The sequence below is a fragment of the Engraulis encrasicolus genome, chromosome 16, assembly GCF_034702125.1.
Source record: "Engraulis encrasicolus isolate BLACKSEA-1 chromosome 16, IST_EnEncr_1.0, whole genome shotgun sequence".
NCBI lineage: Eukaryota > Metazoa > Chordata > Actinopteri > Clupeiformes > Engraulidae > Engraulis > Engraulis encrasicolus.
In genome coordinates this window covers 6,863,301-6,885,332 of record NC_085872.1, presented here as the reverse complement: position 1 = coordinate 6,885,332, position 22,032 = coordinate 6,863,301, and the positions used below count along the sequence as shown (strand labels likewise).

Genomic DNA, 22,032 nt, shown 5'->3' with positions numbered 1-22,032 from the left:
TCAGTTTTTTGGGTGTGACACAAAAGAGCATGCACCGCTGATAATTTTCAATTTGTTATTTTGATTTATTTTTGTTTTTGTGGTGGGTCATTGCTACTTTCTCATAGATCACAAAACAGACTTTTAATGGCAAGCGAGTAGAGGCATCCACCAGCCTAAGTTGCCACATGGGAGGCTTTGTGTTTACTTAATGCTTTCTCAGTGCCATCAGCCTACACTCTCTCCCCAGAGCCATAGACAGTCAGGGCAACAGACTTTACTGGTTCTAGTATCCGATCTATGTGTGAGAATAGAGGAGGAAAGCCACAGAGGAGGGGTGGAGGTGGGGGTGTATAGGAGAGAGGAGTGAGGTGGCTGTGTGTGTGTGTGTGTGTGTGTGTGTGTGTGTGTGTGTGTGTCGGGGGGGGGGGGGGGGGGCATGTTTATTTAAGTTTTTCGTCTCCTGTCTCGGACAGAGTGCAGACTACAGAGGATAATGAGAAACAGATCCTTTCAAAGGGGGAAAGGGGAGGGTGGCGGGGCAAACATGGAAGTGCACGAAGGGGAGGGACAAATGGAGGCAGACTGGAGAAAAGGGGGTGGGGGAGGTAAGGGGATGACAGAGAAGAGGGGGAACACTGGCGTGTTCTAAAGTCCACCGGATATGGTGCTACATGAGTCGGGGACCACCAGTTTCAGGAGGTGCACCCAGGCTCAGTATGATTAAGTCTTATCATCACACCTAAGAGGCATCCCTACTCCCTGGGTGATTAGACAGTCAGTGACACTGCTGATGCACTATTATTAAATGAGAATTTAAAAGTTGCTCTTGCTTGAGAAGGACATAAAGAAGGGATGCTTGTGGTCAGTTCTTCTTTTTTTCTCCTCTTTTTTCCCTTTTCTTTTTCAAAAAAACTTTAAAGATGTGGTTGCAGCCCCTAACCAATCAAAGCATGGGAAGTGTGGAAGTAATGGAAGCATGTGGAGCTGAGAAGCGGGGGTCTTTCTGACTGACATCCTCAGTGTCCTATGGGGATAGAGTAACGGAGTAGACGGAGCAGGGAACCCACCCAAAGGCAATTAAGGGTAAAGGACGAAGAAATTTGATGAAACTTTTTCGCCATAGAGAGATTGCAAGGATAGCCCCGAAAATGACGGATACGCACAGAAGAATGCAGATGTCCCCGTTTACACGATGTAGCCCGAGTTGTTGGGTCTGTTTTTAATAAAATTGCGATAGAATGCGTTATACGACCAACTGAAGTTTTTATTTTTTTAATCTCCGCCAAGAAGTCTGGAACAAAGCATTTGGAAGTTATATAAAAGCAGATAAGTAATTCACAACTGTCAGCACAGTATGTGGGATCAGAAAAGGGGTCTACGCAAATGTGATACTGAGATCACAAGTTTCTTCCGAGGACAATCAAGATCAAGTTCGACTCAGATAACGGACGAGAGGGTATTCATCTCGGCTCTCTCCGGCGTGACAGAATAACGTCGGATGCGTGGAGAGAGTTTTCTACTTTTTTACCCTCAACTAAAAAGGGATTTTTTTAAAAACTGATTCACGGGTGTTTTGTCTGTTGCGGGCATGGGGGCAGCAACTGGCTCAGGCTGGGAAGAAGGGGAGTTCGAGTTTAAGTTGGTGTTTGAGGAGGACCAGACCCGCGGCCCATCCCCGCTGCGCAACGCCGACCGGGACCCCGGCGCTGTTGGGGAGAGGCCGGACCGAGCCCCCGCTCACCTTGACACCAGCAGCAACACTGGTTAGCTCATTTGTTGTTGATGATGATAATGTGGAAGTAGTGGAAGTGATGTGAAGGTGGTGGTGATGATGATGATGATGATGATGATGATAGGGGTCATAAGTGTTTGACAGTGTAAGTGGGATGCGTAAAGATGGTGCTTTGTGACAGCAGCCCTCTTTCTTAATACTGGCATGTTGGATTGTAGGCTACAAGTTACTTTTTTTCCTAGGTGTAGATGATTGTGCCTATGCTTTCACTTTGCAGACTATGAATACATTACTATTTGAAGGCATTAATGACCTATTGTGTTAATAAGTGTACAGTATCCCCCATCCTTCTCTCTTTCCCTCTCTCACTCATTGTCTTTCATACACTATTCTGTCTTTCACACTATCTTTCCCTCTCATTCCTCTTTCGTGCTCTCCCTCTCCCTCTTTCTCTTTGTGTATGTGTGTCAGTGTATGTGTGTAGGGCCGAGCAAAATGTGGTTTTAATCAGCTGTGCGTGTGAGTGGAGTTAACAGCTGCCATCTGGATTGAACCTCAATCTGTATTTACTGAGCACACACATACACACCTCCCTCCTGTCTTCCTCCTCTCCATTCTCTCCTCTCCTCCTCCTCCTCCTCCTCCTCCTTCTCCTTCTTCTCCTCTCTTTCTCTCTTTGTGACACACATGCATGCATGCACGGCACAACCCAGCTTTGCCCCCCACCCCCAACCTCTTGGCACACTGGTATGGTACAATGCCTAACCTCTCCCCTAGACACTTCTGGATGCTACTGTCTCTGCACTTTCTTCAAGAGCTTTTCAGAGGGACTTTCAGCATTGCTGTTAATGTTGGTGTAGGAAACTATGTAGTATGCATAGGCCTACTTACGGCATAGCGACAAGGATATAGCGACAAAGCATTTCACACATGTGCACAAAATCAATTTCTTTCTGGCCCTAGCTGGCTTGTGCGCTTTCTCTGCACCTCTGTTACATTGCATTACACTGGCTGAAGCTTTTATCCAATACTGTAGGTACAAGGTATTGGTTACAGGCTCAGGAGCAATGTGGGGTTAGGTGCCCCATGGATGAAGGTGCTGGTAAGGGTGGGATTTGAACCTGTAACCCTCTGATCTGAAGGCCAGCACTCTAACCACAGAGCCATGGCTGCCTTTGTCTGCACTGCTGTCTTTGTCTGCACTGCTGTGTCCCAGTCACACTGAATGTGCAGACCTGTATATTTGGCTGTATATTTGGGATGGGGGTTTCACACACTTAAGTGTGAGCATAGGCGAATAGAAGACAACAATCAACATTTTCGTTATCATTGGGGTGTTTTTGACCCTCCACCTTAATCTTTGGGGAGTTAAAAAGCCCCCCCTTATTCAGCACCTACTGTATATATATGGCCATAGCTGTGGTGGCCACTGGCCATGCATCACATCGCTGGACACCCGTGGTTGTGATGGGCCCCCTTGCCTGTGCACTACAGTGTTTCTCAAGTTGGGGGCCGGCGGACCCCTTCGGCAGGGGGGCGGGGGGTCTGTGGTGCATTGCCAGCAGGCCCATGACAAGGTTTGTGACCACGAAAATGCTACAGCATGAGCAGGTGGACGGTGATCTGTGATATTTAGCCACTGGCATTCAGTCATATTTGTATTACACCTTTTCAATCCCTACCTTGCTCCCTGGCCCTTAAGCAAGGCAGATTACTCCACATTGCTCCGGGGACTGTAACCAATACCCTGTAAATAAGTGTTTGCTTTGGAGAAGTTGCTTTGGAGAAAAGCATCAGCTAAGTGTATGCAATGTAATATAATATAATGTACAGTAATGCGATAATGAGGTCGTCTTCGGGAAAAAATCTATTCCATTAGATTGCCCCGGCCCAAAAACGTTTGAGAACTGGTGTAGAACACTATGCCTCTTCTCCACTGCCGTTTTTCTGGTAGGCCTAATAGCTCAACACAGCGCGTCTCGGCCGCTACTTTTTGCTTTTGGAATAGGCACGACACAGCTCAATAGTAAAGCAAAAAGTGCTGGCTGAGTCACGCTGTGTCGAGCTGTAGGCCTACCAGAAACCCGGCAGTGGAAGAGAGGCATAGGCCTACTGTACTGACACCACTGATGAACAGTTGTACTAGTGGGCTGCTACTGCATCACAGTGCCATTTAAATGCTGTCATATGGGCTGTTTAATTCCTTTGCACAGGCAGCTGCTCAGTGGCAATAAAAGTCTTGACGTCTTGCTCCCAACCGCCTACCACATGCTCAATGTGTAGCGTAGGCTGACTATGTGTTTAACCCCTTTGATAGCCTTTTTTAAAGCCTTATTACCACACAACGTGTAATGATCAAGTCTTAATAATCTTACTAAAGGTTCCCTGTAATGTCATAGTCAATGAACGGGCACACCGGCGGACCCATCTGCTCAAAGAGGCTACACTAACCACGTGTAGGCTACCCACATTTACACAGGCCGTGTGCACTGTCTGTGAGTAGTTCTAGACTAAGCCTGCCATGTGTAACCTGACCTTGACTAGACCAAGCACGAGTAGACGATTGATGTGTAGACAGTAAGTATGTTTAGTTTAATCATGATCCAATCAACCATTGTATTCTCATAGTGTGTGTGTGTACAATCAGCTTGACAAGTTTCAGCCACAGTAGGCCTTGTCATAGCCATTCAGTCAGATTCAAACAGTTTTTTCTTCTTTTTAGAGTGCTGACCAAAATAATGTAAAACTGAATGCGTTTCAGCGTTTTGCCTTCCTCAGTGTGTTGCCTTCCTCACACTACTGTTCCCCCACTAATGAGGCCTGGGCCTGGATGGCTGAAAACACAACAACCAGTTTGTGCAGAAGCCATTCTGTGGCACCTTGGATTAAACATGTCCTCCTTATACCCTATACCCTTTTGCTGTACTGCTTGATGAGTCTTGTCCTGTTGAAGCCGCCTCAACTTTGATCAAGTTTACCTGCCTCACACCTGCACCTGTTACTCTCTTGAACTCTGATCGCCTCAACTTCATCCCCCCTGCTCACCGGTGCAGCTCTCACCTGTCTGTGCATAATAGCTACTTAAAGGATAACTCCAGCCAATTTCAACATGCAGTTGTAATGCTCACACTACCCTGGACTCGTCAGTACCTGAGATCTTCTTTTTCAGCCTTTACCGAGATCATGGACATTGTAATGGGGGCAGGTGTTTGTTTATATATTAAAAAAAAAAAATCTTTATTTATTCCCAAAAACATCCAAAAGGTTATGCAACATCAGCAGACAACTTGCAAACAGCGATACTTTTTGGGAAAATATTTGGAGTAGGCCTATGTTAATAATTGTTTTAATGTAAACAAAAGCTGCCCCCATTAGAATAGCTCAGATCTCGGAAAGGGCTGAGCCGAAAAATGTGGCATCACTGGGTACTGACAAGTCAAGGGTGGCGTGAGCAATGCAACAGCATATTGAAATTGACTGAAGTGGTCCTTTAAGCAATAAGCCACCAGAGGCCATGGGTTGTGCTCGATTTACAACGGGTAAGGGGAGTGGTTCACGACGCTAAGCCGAATAAATCGAACACAACTCACGGCCTCAAGTGCACTTATTGCTTATCTAACACTGTTATACTTAATCGCTGACCAAGTTTCTTTAAAAACGCTTTAATAATTAATTTGCCCCGCGTCGTTCAGTTGACAAATTGAGGAAGTGATTGGTTACCCTGGAAACCACCACTGGGCGTGCGTGCGTTCAGCGGCTACCAGACATTCACTAGGCTACAAAAACTCAGCGAGGGGTGATAAACACCGCAGGAATGAAACGTCTTTGCAATCACACTGATACCTCAACCACAGACGGTGCAAAGATGTGCCCTTCTTGTAGACCGCCTTCCCCAACTGCAACATATTCTCGTTACCAAATTAGGCGGGCCACGTCTAACTTAGACGCGCATAGAATTTTCAGTTGGTAAGGTGTGTGTTTACGCCCGTTTTACAGCGGCTATTAGCCAATCCGAATCGAGAACGAAACTGCACAGTGTTAGATTTAATCATAAACATCCTCATTCATCCAGATCATCCTATTCAAACAGAATATTGTGGGCAACTGGGGCCTATACAAAGCTGGTTCAGGGGTAAACCAGGGTATGTTAAGAGGTAAATCATCTAGAAGAGCCTGGAGTCCTGTGTGTTCTTAAGTAAATGAGGACTCTAGGCTCTTCTATTAGGTGATTTACCCCTTAACCCCGCAAGACACGGTATTATAAATTAGCTGTTACCAGAATTGCAATGGCCAAGTCGTAATGTATTAATAAAGGCCCCATGCACTGCCATAGTTGTGTAGTACTATAGTAGTTAACTTTCAATGTCTATTACAGCATGCCACAGGAGGTACGGCGTGCATTAAGGGGCTACGTCAACCTGGTTTACTCCTGAACCAGCTTTGTAGTAGGCCCCTGGAATTTTTTGGATTGTTTTGTCTCCCGATAGACTTCAAAGAAAAAATCTACAAAAAATGGAGTCTAGTTGCTTACAAGTAAACTAATTTGACTAATATTACTGATGATCATATATATTCATAGTCACAGTAACCCTCTGTACACCCTCTTAGAAATCCCACCATTTTGTCTACTTTGTTTAAAATTAATTTTCACAACTTAAAAATGTGTGAGAAGCTAGTAATGAGACAAATCAGTGGAAAGAACAAAGTGAAAATGAATGTACAGTTAATTTATTTCACAATCGGAAATGAAATGCTGAAAACAAATTAAATAAGCAATCAAACAAAGCCAAACGTGACCCCTAAGATTCCATCTGTCGTATACACAGCAACACAACCTAAACAGACATAGAAAAACAATAGTCACCATCTTCAACATGGTTCTCAAACATTACCTACCCCTCACCACCAATGTCTGTAGGATGAAGATGCAAAACTCTTACTGTAAAATACAGTACAGTACAATGAAGATGCAAACACACTCAGACAATCTCACCCTGGCCCATACAGTACAACGAGATTTTAGAGAATGTTGGGAAATTGACGTTTTTGTATTGGGCATTCCATTGCATTGCATCGCGAAATGCATGTTATATAGCTTTTTAAAGTATTTATGGCAAGTATGGCAAGAATTTACACATAGGTGATAGGACTTCTGAGCAGTCATTTCCATTACAGTAATAAAATGGTCAAAAATGGTGGATACATCATGCTGCAACAAAACTCTTCGTTGGGAGTTTTGCATTTCCACTGCACAGCCGTGTGAGTAAAGAACAGTGATCTCTGTGTTGTTGGAAGAGCGCTGGCTGCAGAATTGTGGTTTTGCCAGGTACAGATTTATTAACCGGCGCACGGAAACTGTGATGCATGCGGCTCTCTGCATCTTGAAACATTTTTTTCTCCCTTTCCTTTGTTTGATACAATTACATGCTTATTATATTTGTTGAGAAATGTTTTTTTTCAAACACTTGTTATTTCATTCACTCATAAACATATTTTTGTGTGTTTTGCCCATTAATTTTTCTTTTCTGTTGCCACACAGTTTGACCACATCTGAAGCACTCCTTTTGAACGCCATCCCAGTTTTAGAGATGAAATCCACTTCATTTTTATTTTATGTGTTGTCGTGGGTACATCCAATGCCTAGGCTCACTGTTTTCATTGCCTAGCTACTTAGTAAACATTGCATGCTGATATTTATTGAGGTAGGGATGGTAATTACCAGCCCAGCCAAGACACTGCCAGTCCTGCTGATTTCTCCTCACAGACTTATGAATCATCTCTCCTCACAGTCCCTGCATGTCCATTTGTACTGCTAGGCATGTAGATAGATAGACAGACAGACAGACAGACAGACAGACAGACAGACAGACAGACAGACAGACAGACAGACAGACAGACAGTGTAGATAGATAGACATGTGTTTTTAGGTACAGTAGATACATGTCCAGAGAGAAAGATACCAAGGCAAATCGCCTCATAAATGTATGGATGGATGGTTGGATGAAAAGATTAATATTTATGTCGGTAGAAATGCAGAGGTGCATTAATAGGTGCGTTTGCGAGGGATTTCAACCATTCATTAGGTTGCAGAATGATTTGCTACAGGCCAATTATAGCAGCACGTAACCTCATGCTCCACCTCTCTCTCTCTTTCTCTCTCTCTCTCTCTCTCTCTCTCTCTCTCTCTCTCTCTCTCTCTCTCTCCCCCCCTCCCCTTGCCACTTGGCCAGATACCTCCACCCATGTGGGCCACCCGCTGGGCATCCCATCGCCGCCCAGCTCCAGCAGCCAGAGGGCGGGCATGCACTCCCCGCCCCCCAGGAGGGCCCTGGTGCGGGAGTTCAGTGGCACGTACGAAAGCCTTCCGGCAAGGTCCATACAGGTCGGTTACACCAAAGATTTTCTTAGTTCTAACTACAAACAGAACGTCTCTGGTTACACTTCTGTCTATTCACAGTAAACTCTACAAAATACAGTACATTTTACACAGTTACTTCAGTCATTCCCAAACTTCAGGATACCAGGGTCCACATTTAAATGTGAAAATTTTCCGTGGCTCGCAAAGCTCATGGTTCACTGACAGTATCACCATGGCCAACCAGTATGCCGGGGGGCCACACTTTGGGAATCAGTTTTCTACACAGTCACTGGTAACACAGTCACTAGGGCACTGGATGCATGGTAGCTCAATTCTTCTAATAGGAGGCAGGTAGCTACACTAAAGGTTGATTATCTTTGCTCTACTTGTTTGTTATTTGTCCCCTTTTACCTAAATATTTATTTGAGTCTTTGACTGCATAACTTTCGTGTTTGTTTCCATTTTTTTCCTTTCGCCTTTTTCGTCTGTGTGTCTGACTGGCGGTCTATCTGTCTGTGTGTCTGGCTGACGGTCTCTCTGCTTGTATGCCTATCTAGCTATGTATCTAACTGTCTGTGTGTGTGTGTGTGTGTGTGTCTGTCTGTCTGTCTGTCTGCACTTGTACGTCTGTTTGTCCGTCTGTCTGCCTCTAATTTCTCTCTGCCTGTCTATCTCTCGTCCTCAGGTGTCTGAGTCCCGAGTGCTGGAGTGCCCGAGCATCCAGATCACCACCATCTCCCCGGAGGACGACTCAGCGCTAGCCGGCGGAGGCTACTGGGACACGGGGGGCGGCGGCTGGGAGCGCGAGCGCCTCTACCTGCCGCTGCTGGACCCCTTCAGCTACCGCGACGGCGGCATGTCGGGGGGCGCCGGCTCCCTCAGCCCCAGCCCCGCCTCCAGCCCCTCGTCGCGCGGCTGGCTCAGCCCGGCGTCCAGCTGCGATTCGCTGCTGGCCGAGGAGGAGGAGCTGAACGAGGCCACCTCCCACTTCTGCCTGTCGCCGTCGTCGCGGCCCACCTCCCCCGGCGGCAAGAAGAGGCGGAGCTCGCCGTGCGCCTCCCCGTCCCCGTGCACCTCGCGCCGCGGGAGCTACTCCGAGGAGCATCCTGTCGCCCTGGAGATAGGCCAGGGGGGGGACCCCCAGAGCCAAGCTCCGGGTGGTGGTGGTGGCGGCGGCGGCTGTGAGCTGAACATCCCCCAGAAGACGCGGAAGACATCGCTGGAGCAGGTGAGGGAATGGGAAATGGGGCGTCAGGTCATGGTGCGGTGCGGCGCTGCTCTTTGGGGTCTCTCAGCCGTTAGGGAAGTAGAAGAAATATCCAGGTGTTTTGAGTTAGTGCGTGTGTGTGTGTGTGTGTGTGTGTTTGTGTGTGTGTGTGTGTGTGTGTGTGTGTGTGTGTGTGTGTGTGTGTGTGTGTGTGTGTGTGTGTGTGTGTGTGTGTGTGTGTGTGTGTGAGAGAGAGAGAGAGAAAGAGAGAGAGAGAGAGTGTATGTGTATGTGTGTGTGTTTTCTGTGAAGGAACTCATTAGTGCATACATTTTGAAAGGGAGCCATCTGAAATTCATTAGATTTCCATCTCCTGGTCTTTATTTTTAGCCCGATTTGTAGCTTATTTATTTATAGGCTTGTTTTAGATTGTATATACTGTACGTCATCGTATCGTAAATGTATTGCCGATGTGTGTGTGTGTGTGGGGTGGGTGTGTGCATGTATGTGTGTGTGTTCTTGTGTTTGTATGCATGTGTCTGTGTGTTTTTGAGTGTGCGTGTGCGTGTGTGTGTGTGTGTGTGTGTGTGTGTGTGTGTGTGTGTGTGTGTGTGTGTGTGTGTGTGTGTGTGTGTGTGTGTGTGTGTGTGTGTGTGTGTGTGTGTGTGTGTGTCCATAATATGCATAGGTGTCCTCCAGAGAGCTGGAGCAGGACCATGCTCCCCCTGGCCAGTCTCCCCAGTGTCCGGTGCCAGATCCCCCGCGGGCAATGAGGCGAGAGCCCCCTTCCCCCTCCCCCTCCATGGGCATGAACTACCTGTCTGTGCCCCCTGCACTGGGCTGGGGCAGGACCAGGGCCAGCGCACACAGCCCTCTGTTCAGGTGAGATTTATACAGCATGGATAAGTAGCGTGGGCGCACGCACGCACACACACACGCACACACACATACACACGCGCACACACATGCACGCACACACATACACACACACACGCACACACACGCACACACACACGCACACACACGCACACGCACACACACACGCACATCACGTATAGATTGCGCACAAACTCTACCTGCATATATGCATTCACACACGCTCATTATGACACACAGACAGATACACACACAAAAACATACACAAAAACCTTTACGAAAGCCCTATCACTGAGAGGGCCAACAGAAATCTTAGAGGTTGAGAATGTTAGCTCAGAAGTATTGCAGAACCAGTGATGGATATCCTGGATTCTAGTTGCAATGCAGTGCCGCCCGGCAGTGGATAAGGAGATGGGCTTTAGATCAGAGGGTTGCAGGTCATTCCAAATCACCAGTCACCTTGTTGAATTGAACAGTTGAGAACATGGAGAAGCAGCTGTTAGTTTTTTCTGCAGTCCGCATTAGAATCACCTACCCCTTCATATTAAACTAGCACCCACCACTTTCATTTTTAAAATCAGGTTAAAAACCAAACTGTTTACTGATGCTTTTAATTAACCTGTTTCCACATACTTTTTATGGCTCTGCCATTGTTCTTTTTATATTATTGCGGTTTTTTGTGTGGTTTTCAATGTTTCCATTGTTTTTATCATTAATCTTATTTAATGTTCCCATCTTCTGTTGTTTTTATTAATTATAATACATTTTATGTGTTTTTATTTGCTAGGAATATCCTTTATTTGTGAAGCACATCGAGTTGCCTTGAATGTGTATGAAATGGGCGATAAACTTGCCTTGCCTTGAATTGTAATGAGTGAATCCAGGATCATCACTGCACATGACCGTCTACTTGACCTCATGTATGCATGATGATGCATCATCTGTGAAAAATGTTTCTGTTTACTTTGTGACGTTGGTTCTGTTCAGGTCAAATGCTCTGCCGCCACTTGATTGGCCGCTCCCCTCTCAGTTTGACCAATACGAGCTGCGCATTGAGGTGCAACCCCGCCCCCACCACCGTGCCCACTATGAGACGGAGGGCAGCCGAGGGGCCGTCAAGGCGTCGCCAGGAGGGCATCCCGTCGTCAAGGTGCAAGTCACCGTCATCATTGTTGAGTCATACTGCCCTACAAAGGCACAGTTCAGTAGGCCTATCTACGGCAACACTGAAACTGAGAAAAAGGCCTTCAAGGATTGGAAATAAGTTGGTTATTGTAGTTACTGCAAATTTGGCAAAGCAATATCACCTCTCGCATGCCTTTCTGTCTCTCAGTCTCTCTCTGTGTTTGTCTCTGTCTTTGTGCCAATTATATTTTCCTTATATTTTTTGTATTGCTCTATCAGCTTGCTGGGTACACAGACAGACAGCCCCTCTCCTTGCAAGTGTTTGTGGGCACTGCGGATGACCGATCCATCAGACCACACCCATTTTATCAGATCCACAGGTATGTTACAGTTCATCCAGTCTGTCATCATGCAATCAATCTTTGAACATGTTGCCCAAGTCATGCAAATGTAAATGTTGATTTACTTGTTTATTTATTTGTGTATTTATTTACTTCCTGACATTTGTTCCATTTTAGAGTTACAGGGAAAATGGTTGGCACTGCCAGTCAGGAGAGTATCCAGGCGGGAACTAAATTACTGGATATTCCCCTCAACCCAGAGACCAACATGACTGCTTTGTGAGTACTGTAGTCACATGTAATGACAATATGCACAGACAGATAGACAGACGCCTGTCACACGCCTTGCACACGCCTTGCACACTCAATAACCAGAGACCACACTCATCCTCTCCACACACATTTTTCATTGCTCCCATCTGGCCACAGGTATAGATACATCAGATGGAGGCGAGCACGCTTTAACAAAAGCTTTATACCATATGCCATCACTGCACTTATCAACTTCCCATAGTGACTCCCCGCATTTGACCCTCCTGGAGTGTATATAGTGTCTGTCATGTTGTGTTCTGTGCTGTCTGTCAATGTCTGTCTGAGTGGGTATGTATCTAGTATGTGACTGTCATCAATGTCTAGTATGTCAATTGTGTTTGGTGTTTTGATGTCTGTTATGTATGCCTGATGTAGGCTGACAAGACTGCTATGGTGGTGAGAACAAATTTCCCCTTGGGGAAAATACAGGTCTTTCTGTATCTGTTAGAACCTACAGTACTTGTCACCAACATTGTAATGATCAAGTGGAGAGAGAGAGGGTCCGAGGCACTCTGAAGTACGTGTTAAAAATCCTTTATTGTTGCATGGACATTGATAGCCTTTATTGATACATGGACATTGATAGTTGGCTATCAATGTCCATGTATCAATAAAGGATTTTTAACACGTACTTCAGAGTGCCTCAGACCCTCTCTCTCTCCACTACAAGTTTGCGACTTTGGATACCGATGAGCACCTGAAGGTTTTCATACTACTACCCCACAGACGCGACTCATCTTTTCTCTTTTTCTCTACATTGTAATGATCAAGTCTTGATCTGTTACTGTCATAGCAATGTCGTTATGATGTAGTTGAATATTTTCAGCAAAGTATGAACGGGCCCATCTGCACAAAGAGGCTACCAAGTACTGAAGTATATCTGAAGTCATTGAATATTATGTAGGGGTGGGTATTGGCAAGGGGTTGACAAAGGGTTCACGATTCGATGCGCATCACGATACACATGCCACGATGCGATACTATCACAATGCGATACATGTATCATTGCAATGCATTGCGATATTTACTTCATTAATTTTCTTTTTTCACTTTTGCCAACATTATACACTAAAAATATAAATAAAAATGTAGAACAGGTTGCAAAAGGCTAATAATAAAGTTCCAAAATAATAATGATGATGATTTGAAGCTTGGAAACACTATCACATGATATAATGTGGTTGTTTTCTGGACTAAAGGGTTACAGAACTTTGAAAGGAGACATCACGATACTGTGCCCTTGTATCGTGATTCATTATCATGACTGCTAATCACGATTGGTCACAATTCGATTCGATATCATCACAGCCCTAATATTATGTGTGTCCTCTGTGGACACTTTTGAGAATCGTTGACAATTGTTTCTTTTGCTTGTATTTAGAGGTATATGTGCCTTATCTCATTAATTTAAAATATTTAAATGCCATGAATACAGTGAATATTTCTTAGATGTTATGGTCATATATATGATATGCTCCAGATCATAAATACCTTTATCATTGATATAATCATAATAAGGATCGTAATAAGGACTTATACGAGGTCACCTAGTAGGCCCTTGATTTTGCTTAACACATTACACTCATAAAGACAGTAACAAGGCATCCGTTAGCAGCTAAGATGTGAACCCTATTCTAAAGTGGTACCATTTATGTAAATAATAAAGACAAGAATGGATATGTTGTTGCAGTATGCACTTGCTCACTTGAAAGAGACCATCAGAAGCAAAGACAGTTTGATAGACCCAAAGCCAGATGTTTTTTTCATGGATGAGTTTTCATGGAGTGGTATGTGCTAGCTAGAGAAATGCAGTTTGTCTGTCTGTTTGTCGACCAAACCTGTTTCACGATCCCTCCACCCCTCCCTGTTTCCCTACCTCTCTCTACCGTACCTCAGAATTGATTGTGCAGGTATTCTGAAGCTGAGGAATTCGGACATAGAGCTCAGGAAAGGTGAGACTGACGTGGGGAGGAAGAACACGCGCGTGCGTCTGGTGTTCCGCACGCACATTCCGCTGGCCCCCGCACTGGCGCCTCCGGGACGGGTGCTCGCCCTGCAGGTGGCCTCTCTGCCCATCGAGTGCTGTGAGTCACACACACACACACACACACACACACGCACACACGCACACACACACATATGTGTGTACACACAGACACACACACACACACACACACACACACACACACACACACACACACACACACACACATATGTGTGTACACACACACACACACGTACGCACTCAGACAGACAGACACACGTGCACACACACACACACACACACACACACACACACACACACACACACACACACACACACACACACACACACACACACACACACACACACACACACACACACACACACACACACACACACACACACACACATAGACTCACACACACAGACACACATGCGTACACACACACACACACACAAACAATCATAAAATGAATACACAGTCATGCTAACTCACCATCAAAGTCACACACCGTTTTACATCATTTCAAATTTGTCAAATGACGTAGTGTCAGTAAAAATGACAATGTGACCCATTTAGGGGTTGAAAGGTGGCCTATTAGAGAAGTTAGGTACACAGTATCATCCATGTCAGTCCCTGGGCATCCCTCCCAACCCACCCCCACCCCCATGAGTGTCCACATTTATATTATTATGAGGACAGTGCAGTGAAGAGTTGGACAGGAAATGAGTGGGAATGACAGACACGGCGGAGGATCGGGTAATGACCTTGGGTCGGAATCAAACTCGGGTCCCCGGTGTAACAGTGCAGTGCCCAACCGTTTGAGCCACAGCGGGGGCCCGTGAGTGTCCACATTAGAGGGTTCACATGAGCGTCAGTGGGGCTGCCCTGGTGCTCATAGCTCCTGCCATGGCCCCTGTGGAGCAGAGCAGAGCAGTCCATCTCGACAAGACCGAAAGGAGGAACGAGATGGGGCGCAACAGACAGAGAGGAGCATGCCAACGCGCTCCCTTGCATCGCAGGCCAACAAAATCAAACACTGACACTGATGCTTGCTGCCCGGGCCTTTTGGAAACGGAAGAAAAATGGCCCTGGCCCTGCCAGCCAGCATGTTTGGGATTCCACACCGGCAGGCTTGGCTGTGGTCCTGACAGGGCTTCGACGGCGTAGCGTAGCATGTTTCGGGCTACCCGCACGTCTCACGTCTAACCTCTTCACTTCTCATCTTCCCCGCCCGCCAGACAGCAGCTACTTGGCCAGGCACTAAACCCAACTCAGGCTTTTCCCCTGTGGATGTGCGTGCAGGCGGGCGGGCGTGCGTGCGTGCGTGCGTGTGTTTGTGTGTGAGCGTGTCTGTCTGTCTATCTATGTTTGTGTCTGTGCGCGCGTGTGTGTGTGCGTGTGTGTGTGAAGGCACATGCTTGTTTTCTTGGTACAGCACACCTAATCACTCAACCTGCTATCATGGCTCTCAGCGCTCGCTCTCCTCTGTTTGACACGATCCTGCAGCTGTATGTGATCTCACACATAATCCCCTTTTCTCCCTCTCTCCCTCTCACTTTCCTCCCTTTTCATCTCTCTCTACCTATTCCCTCTTTCTTTGTATTTTCACTCTTAATCACACTCTTTCTCCCCTCTCTCCATTTCTTACTGTCTCTACTCTCTCTCTGTTCCTGTCTCTCTCACACACACACGCTCACTGTCTTTGTCGTTCTTTCTCTACCCCCCCCCCACGCCTCTTTCTTTCTCACTATCCCACTCGTTCCCATTTTTACCATCTCTTATCCCTCCCTTTGACTTGCCTTTGACACAATTCATTCTTTTTTTTCTCCCCACTTCTTTATCCTGCACTCCTTTATGACTCACTCCTACTGGCAGATTTGTGACTGTTCTCAAAGATTTTGACTTTTTGGACAGAATGTTGTCTTTTATCTCAAAATTTCAAACGTCAAATGTAAAAAAAAGTGTGTACTTTGAGTACAGTTTGTATTTGGTAAATGTCGTCATAGCATAGTAGTTGTATGGTTATTTATAGTTGTGTACTATTTTACTTATTTCATTTTCTACTCTATACACTTATGTTGTGAGCACCTTGTACCTCTCATTGTACTGTGTGTAATGGCGATAAAGGTTCTTTTCTACTCTACTCTATTCTATTCTATTTTATTCTGTTCTATTCTATTCTATACCATTCTATTCTATTCTATTCTATCATATTCTATTCTATTCTATTCTATTCTATTCTATCCTATGCTATTCTATTCTATTCTATTCCCATGCCTGCAGCCCAGCGTTCTGCCCAGGAGCTGCCGGTGGTGGAGTCGGTGAGCCTGACGTCATGCTGTGTGGAGGGGGGAGAAGAGCTGCTGCTGGGGGGGTCCAACTTCCTACCCACCTCTCGAGTACTGTTCATGGAGAGGGGCTCAGGTACTTGCACACAAAGTGTGTGTGTGTGTGTGTGTGTGTGTGTGTGTGTGTGTGTGTGTGTGTGTGTGTGTGTGTGTGTGTGTGTGTGTGTGTGTGTGTGCACGCATGTGTGTGTTTGTGTGTGTGCACAGGTGCACAGAGTAGAATAGTGTGTGTGTGTGTGTGTGTGTTTTTATTTGCGTGCATGTGTGTGTCTGTGTTTGTGTGTATGGGTATTTGTGCGTGTTCCCGTGCGTGTGCATGTGAGCACGTGCAGTGTGTGTGTGTGTGTGTTTACTTTTTTGCGTCTTTGTGTGTGTACTTTCTGGAACACGTGTATGTATGTGTGTGTAAGCTTATAGTGAATTTCCTCAAGGCTGTATTCTACTGTAGACAGTGGTGGCATCCTGCATACTCTGACATTCAGCTCCACTGTTTACAGATGGGAAGCTGCAGTGGGAGGAGGAGGCTCATGTGGATCACGATAAAAGCAACGAGGTATTCCCATTTTAATCTTCATGTAATTCTTCACCACAGTGTTTTTTCTGTTATTTTTCACCTGACTATTTGCACATAACATTCTTGAAAAATTCTAATGCGTGGTTCACACCAAGCACAACCTACGCTACCTGAGTGACGGAAGTCATTATTTCCCTATGGAGGGTACGCGACCAGAGCGAATTTGGCAGGGGCGAAGTGAACTGAACGATCAGAGTGAATTTTAACGATTAAAGTCAAGCTAATCTTATGGTACTGAGCTATGACGCGGTTCGGCGAAAACCAATCGGAATGTTCATCATAACTCTGAATGTCCCAGGCTGTCAAGCCAGAGCCGTTATGTGATTAGCTAAATCAAACATGTCAATGTCACGTCCAGAGCGAATACAGCGAATTCATGGCGAAACTTCTTCTGCTACCTCCGCTACCAGGCAGCGTAGGTCGCCCTTGGTTTGGACACAGCAAAGCACATTGTTTAAAAAAAGCAATGAGTTAGGCTACAGCATCCATCTACTTACACTCACACACACACACACACTGCTGTAAAGCAATGCTGTAGGCTATCTACCTATCTCTGTCTCCTCACTTACACACTTACACACACACACGCACACATACACACACACTGCCACAAAGAGTAACCTAGCTTGCCGGTTTGTTATTTCTAAAAATGATTTCCGCTGCTACATTATGTAACCTTTGACTCCCGCTTCACTCTCAGTAGCCTGTGTGAGTACAGAATAGTGGTCATACTACACCGCTTGCCTATGTGCATGAAACCCCACCCTGCTGTGCTCTAGAGCAGGGATCCCCAACCTTTTCCAACATGGGGCCCGCTTGGAAATGATCACAAAAGTTGGGAGCCCACCTCTGAGCCAACAAACAATAAAACTTAAAATATACGTTCAACAGCAACACACACAAATATTATATATATTTGTTTAGAAAACAATCTCAAGGCCCACTTGGATTACATTCAGGGCCCACCATTTGGCCCTGGTCCACACTTTGAGAATCACTGCTCAAGGGATAGTGCATGTGTCTCAGGTTTACGGAGTGGGCTGTTGGGGAGGGGTGGTAGTGGTTGGCGTGGACGAGAGAGAGATGGGGGGGGTTGTTGTTTGGTGTGTACAGTAGCTAAGTGTGCCATTCTGAGAGAGTGTGTCTGTGTGCTTTTCTTTATACGGCAGTGTCTGCTGTGCGTCCGGGTGCCTCCCTACAGCGACCAATCAGTGAGCCGGCCTGTGCCCGTGTGCCTGTACGTGTCCAATGGGAAGAGGAAGAGGAGTGGCACTCACTGCTTCAAGTACCTGCCCCGTGAGTCCCACTGCCAAGTGGCAACAAGCTGTTGCTCAGTCCGGTCCAAAGGAACTAAATACATATATCTTTGTGCAGTGAAGTTAAAAAAACACCTTATTCAGCATGTGTGCACCTACTTAGGAAGAGTGTGTTTGCGAGATAAGATTTAAGCCGTCCTACAACTACAAAGTGCATTATAACATATCACATAACACTTTGGGCCGTATTGTTTTCATTATATCATTTCCTGAATCGCGGAACCCTAAATAGTTCTGTTTGCCAAGTTCCATGGTCCAGTTGGTGTGCAAAAGTTCAGCACACCTCATCGGTAATGATGTTAGCAACACATTATTGCGCGGACCACTGAAAAACTGCTGTAGAATGTGAAGTTGACGGATGTTGTGTTGTGTTTGGTTTTGTGCTTCAGTGTTCTGGTCAAGTGAGGATTTGACTGAGTGTTTAGACCAGTAAATCTCCTTCCTAGAATCTCTGGTAGTTCTATACGTTTTTCTGTTAATCCCATCAATTGTATAAAGTATTTTCATTGGTGAATCCAAATCAGCTGTACATATTTGGGTCAAAGACAGGGTTTTTTTTTTTGCTTAGGCGTCAGGTGGTGCAGCGGTATCTAATGGCCACACATGGTTGATATGCTGTAATCAATGAATATGCTTCATAGATAGTCCACTAAAACAAATTAACAAAAAAAAAATCCACACAATAGTGGCACTGGCTGTCAATAGCCTTGATCTCATTAGCCGCGCTTCAGCCTGATCGGACTCATAGCCGACCCCAGGCACATTCAGGTACACGCCTTGTTTGTGAAACGTCAGTCGGGCACAGCCCACTTTCTACCCGCATCAGCATATAGAGTCAACATGAGCAACACGCAACAAGCCAAATCACAGAAGGACAACAACAGAACAACGACAAAGAAGGAGAAGAAAATGGAGCAAACTCTGCTGGAGCAGGTCGCCGTTTGGCTCGTAGCCTACGGACAAAGACGACAAGAACTTGTGCCACCCTGACGTGTGCTACTGCTGAAATGTCACTGACCAATACAGTATACTGTATTATCCTACCGTTCCTAGTATTCCATGTGTCTTTTCTGTTTCTCTGTCATCTAAGTAGTTTCCCCTGTTGTGCCATCTTAGTGATGTTCTTCTTTGCATTCGTCTTACCCAGTGATGTTCAAAGAGCAGGACCCTCTGCTGTCCCACCCCTCAGTGCTGTCCCTGGAGGGGGTGGGGGGCCTCAGGCCTTTTGGGGGCCCCGGGGTATCGGACGGCGGCCTGCACCTACGAGGTGACACCCCGATGGACGAGCGAGGTCTGGGCTTCCACCTGCCCCCATACCCAGGCGACTTCTCCTACTCAGGACCCGGCTATGGGGACGAGTACTGTCCCAAGCCGGACGGCCAAGACGAGGGTGTGGGTGGAGGAGGCGGAGGAGGCGGAGGCCGGGGAGCTCTGTCTGAGAGGCAGCCCAGCTTCGAGAGCCTGGAGCTGGGCTTCACCGAGCTGCTACCACCCCTGTACCCCCGCGCCGGCATCCCGCAGCCCCCATCGCCCTCCCCCTCGCCGTGGCTTGACTCCCCCTACCTGTCGTCGTCCCCGTCTCCCTCGCACTCCTCCTCCCTCAGCCCGTTCCCAGCCAGCAGCCCCATCTCCTGCTCCCCCTTGCCCCCTCTGGCCCACTCACCCTACCCCACCTACCCCTACCCCTGCCCGTCCCCGCCGGGCACCGTTGGACCCCCGCAGGACCCCTACCCGCCGCCTCCATATGGCCACTACGAGGGCTGGGACCTGCAGGGCCACAGGGCAGGGGTAGGGGGCGACAGAGAGGCAGCGGCGGGGGGCATGAAGATGCACGAGGGACCCCCGGACTTTGCCGGCTCGACGTCCATGGACCACATCACCCTGGAAGAAGGTCAGTTGAGTGAAGCAAATGTTTTAATTCTTGAAGCACATTTAAGAACAGAACACACTGCCTAAAAACAAAGTGAAAATACTGGATTAGAAAAGGTGATTCCGCAAATTGTACATTTCAATGGCCCTTCTCTTGTTGTCTGCTAAGTAGAACCAATCGAGGAACATGCAACATGATATCCACTGGTTTGACTGGTGAGTGTCTTTTCTTTCTACAGTGACTGAGTTCATCGGCGAGGACATCAGGTCTCTCCAGTGTGGGTCACACATGGACAACCGGCCAGGATGATCGGCGGGGTGTTGCACCAACCCATGTTAAAGTGCATTCATGATTTCATAACAGTATTTCTACGGCATTGTATTTTGTACTATATATATATATATATATATTGCATAGACATATGGCAACATATGGAAGGACTGCAGGTCTTGTTCCACCGTTGGATTGCAATTGAATTACAGGGCCACAGTTGTAAGTATGTTTGTATAAAAAAGGGCTTCCTCTCGGAGACAGCACATTTGAAGGAAATTAATGTTTTTAACCTGTTTGCTAAGTAAATTATGGAATTAAAGTCGTAACACTTGTCTACAGACAGCTGTTTGTTATTATTTCTCTTTCTGAGCCTTATTTATTTATTCTGTGTCCATCAAAAGTTAACGTAGAGTCCAGGTGAGTTGTGTGTTTGTGTGTGTCTGTGCGTGTGTGCCTGTGTGTGTGTGTGTGTGTGCGTGCATGCGTCTTTCCTTCTTCACTGCTTTTTACTAGTTTCTAGTATCACTGGGCCTCTCCATGTAATGCTGCCCTCTGGTGGTTACTTCTCTGGTATGTGACGTGCACAGTCGACTTCACTCTTGTTTATATTTTGAAAAAAGTGTGGTATACAACAATTTCACACAACTTGTGTATTCAAAAGATTACAGTATATACGGCAGGAGCTAAGGTAAGGAAATAAAAAAGAACACAAAAATTAGAAGGAAAAAATAAACATTATAGAAAGGCCTTATGATGCACAAAGAGAGAGGACAATGTAACAGCCTTCGTATTAAGTGAACAGGAAATGCAAGATATCGTTGTACATAAATGGAAAATTCAATAAAAGTTGTTTTTATTCTTTCGGAAAGAAATTATAATGTTTGGCTAATGTATAGACATCACTCAGCAGCTCACCTAGGACTAGCAGATCCATTTCCAATTGGAAGCTTCTGTGTTTTTCAGTTGTTTACGGACGAGAGACAAAATAAAGATAAATAATCTTCCCACAGTCAACAACACTTCAGAAGCAAAGCAGCCTGTCCAAACTTGCTGAACTATAAATAGAGATTAAACGTCATACTTAACACACATTGCACGGAGAGAATTGTAAAACCTAATGTATGTTGTTGTTGTTGCTGTTTTCAGATTTCAAGGTTATTTCCTTGTCATAATAATAACGTGAATGAACATGAACAGTGCATGAACAATTTGAATAATTCAACTTGAATGAACAAATGAAATAGCACCAGGTGTGAGAACACACAAGTCAATGAAAATAGCTTCCCTCTAATGGGCTGTCGATTAGGTACAGTGGTGCATGAAAAGGAGATGGTAAAATTATATAGACTAATAACAAAAAATAATAAGACAAAGAAAGAGGGTTGTTTTGTAATGCAGTAGTTAGTAACAGTTTGAAACAGTGTTGGTGATATAAAACAAAATAAATTAATGAAATATTTCATCAGCCCATTGGTTTTGGCTGACATGTTTAACCAAGTTGGGTTTTCATGGAAGCGGGGTGGTCTTTGTGAGTAGTTTTAGCCCTGTTTGTGTTTTCAACACTATATGGGCACAATTACAGTGAAAAGAAATGTGAACAGAACACAACTGAATATAAGACTCATGTCTGATTTCATGATTAGCGAGGTCATACTTTTATGTGTTTCCTATTTAATGTATGGCCAAAACAAATAGGTGTGATATGAAATGAATCATAAATGACTAGTGAC

The 22,032-nt window shown here is 45.8% G+C and overlaps 1 protein-coding gene across 1 annotated transcript; it reads left to right on the top strand.

Moving 5' to 3' along the window:
* Positions 1–826: 826 nt before the first annotated feature.
* Positions 827–20,700, top strand: nfatc4 (nuclear factor of activated T cells 4). Its single transcript, XM_063218470.1, has 13 exons — positions 827–1,745; positions 7,945–8,096; positions 8,758–9,300; positions 9,968–10,161; positions 11,143–11,305; positions 11,560–11,660; positions 11,799–11,900; positions 13,830–14,017; positions 16,205–16,345; positions 16,767–16,822; positions 18,013–18,139; positions 19,307–20,050; positions 20,268–20,700. Exons 1-13 carry the CDS (start codon positions 1,571–1,573, stop codon positions 20,336–20,338), a joined length of 2,757 nt encoding a protein of 918 aa, XP_063074540.1. The 5' UTR covers positions 827–1,570; the 3' UTR covers positions 20,339–20,700.
* The last annotated feature ends 1,332 nt before the right edge of the window (positions 20,701–22,032 follow it).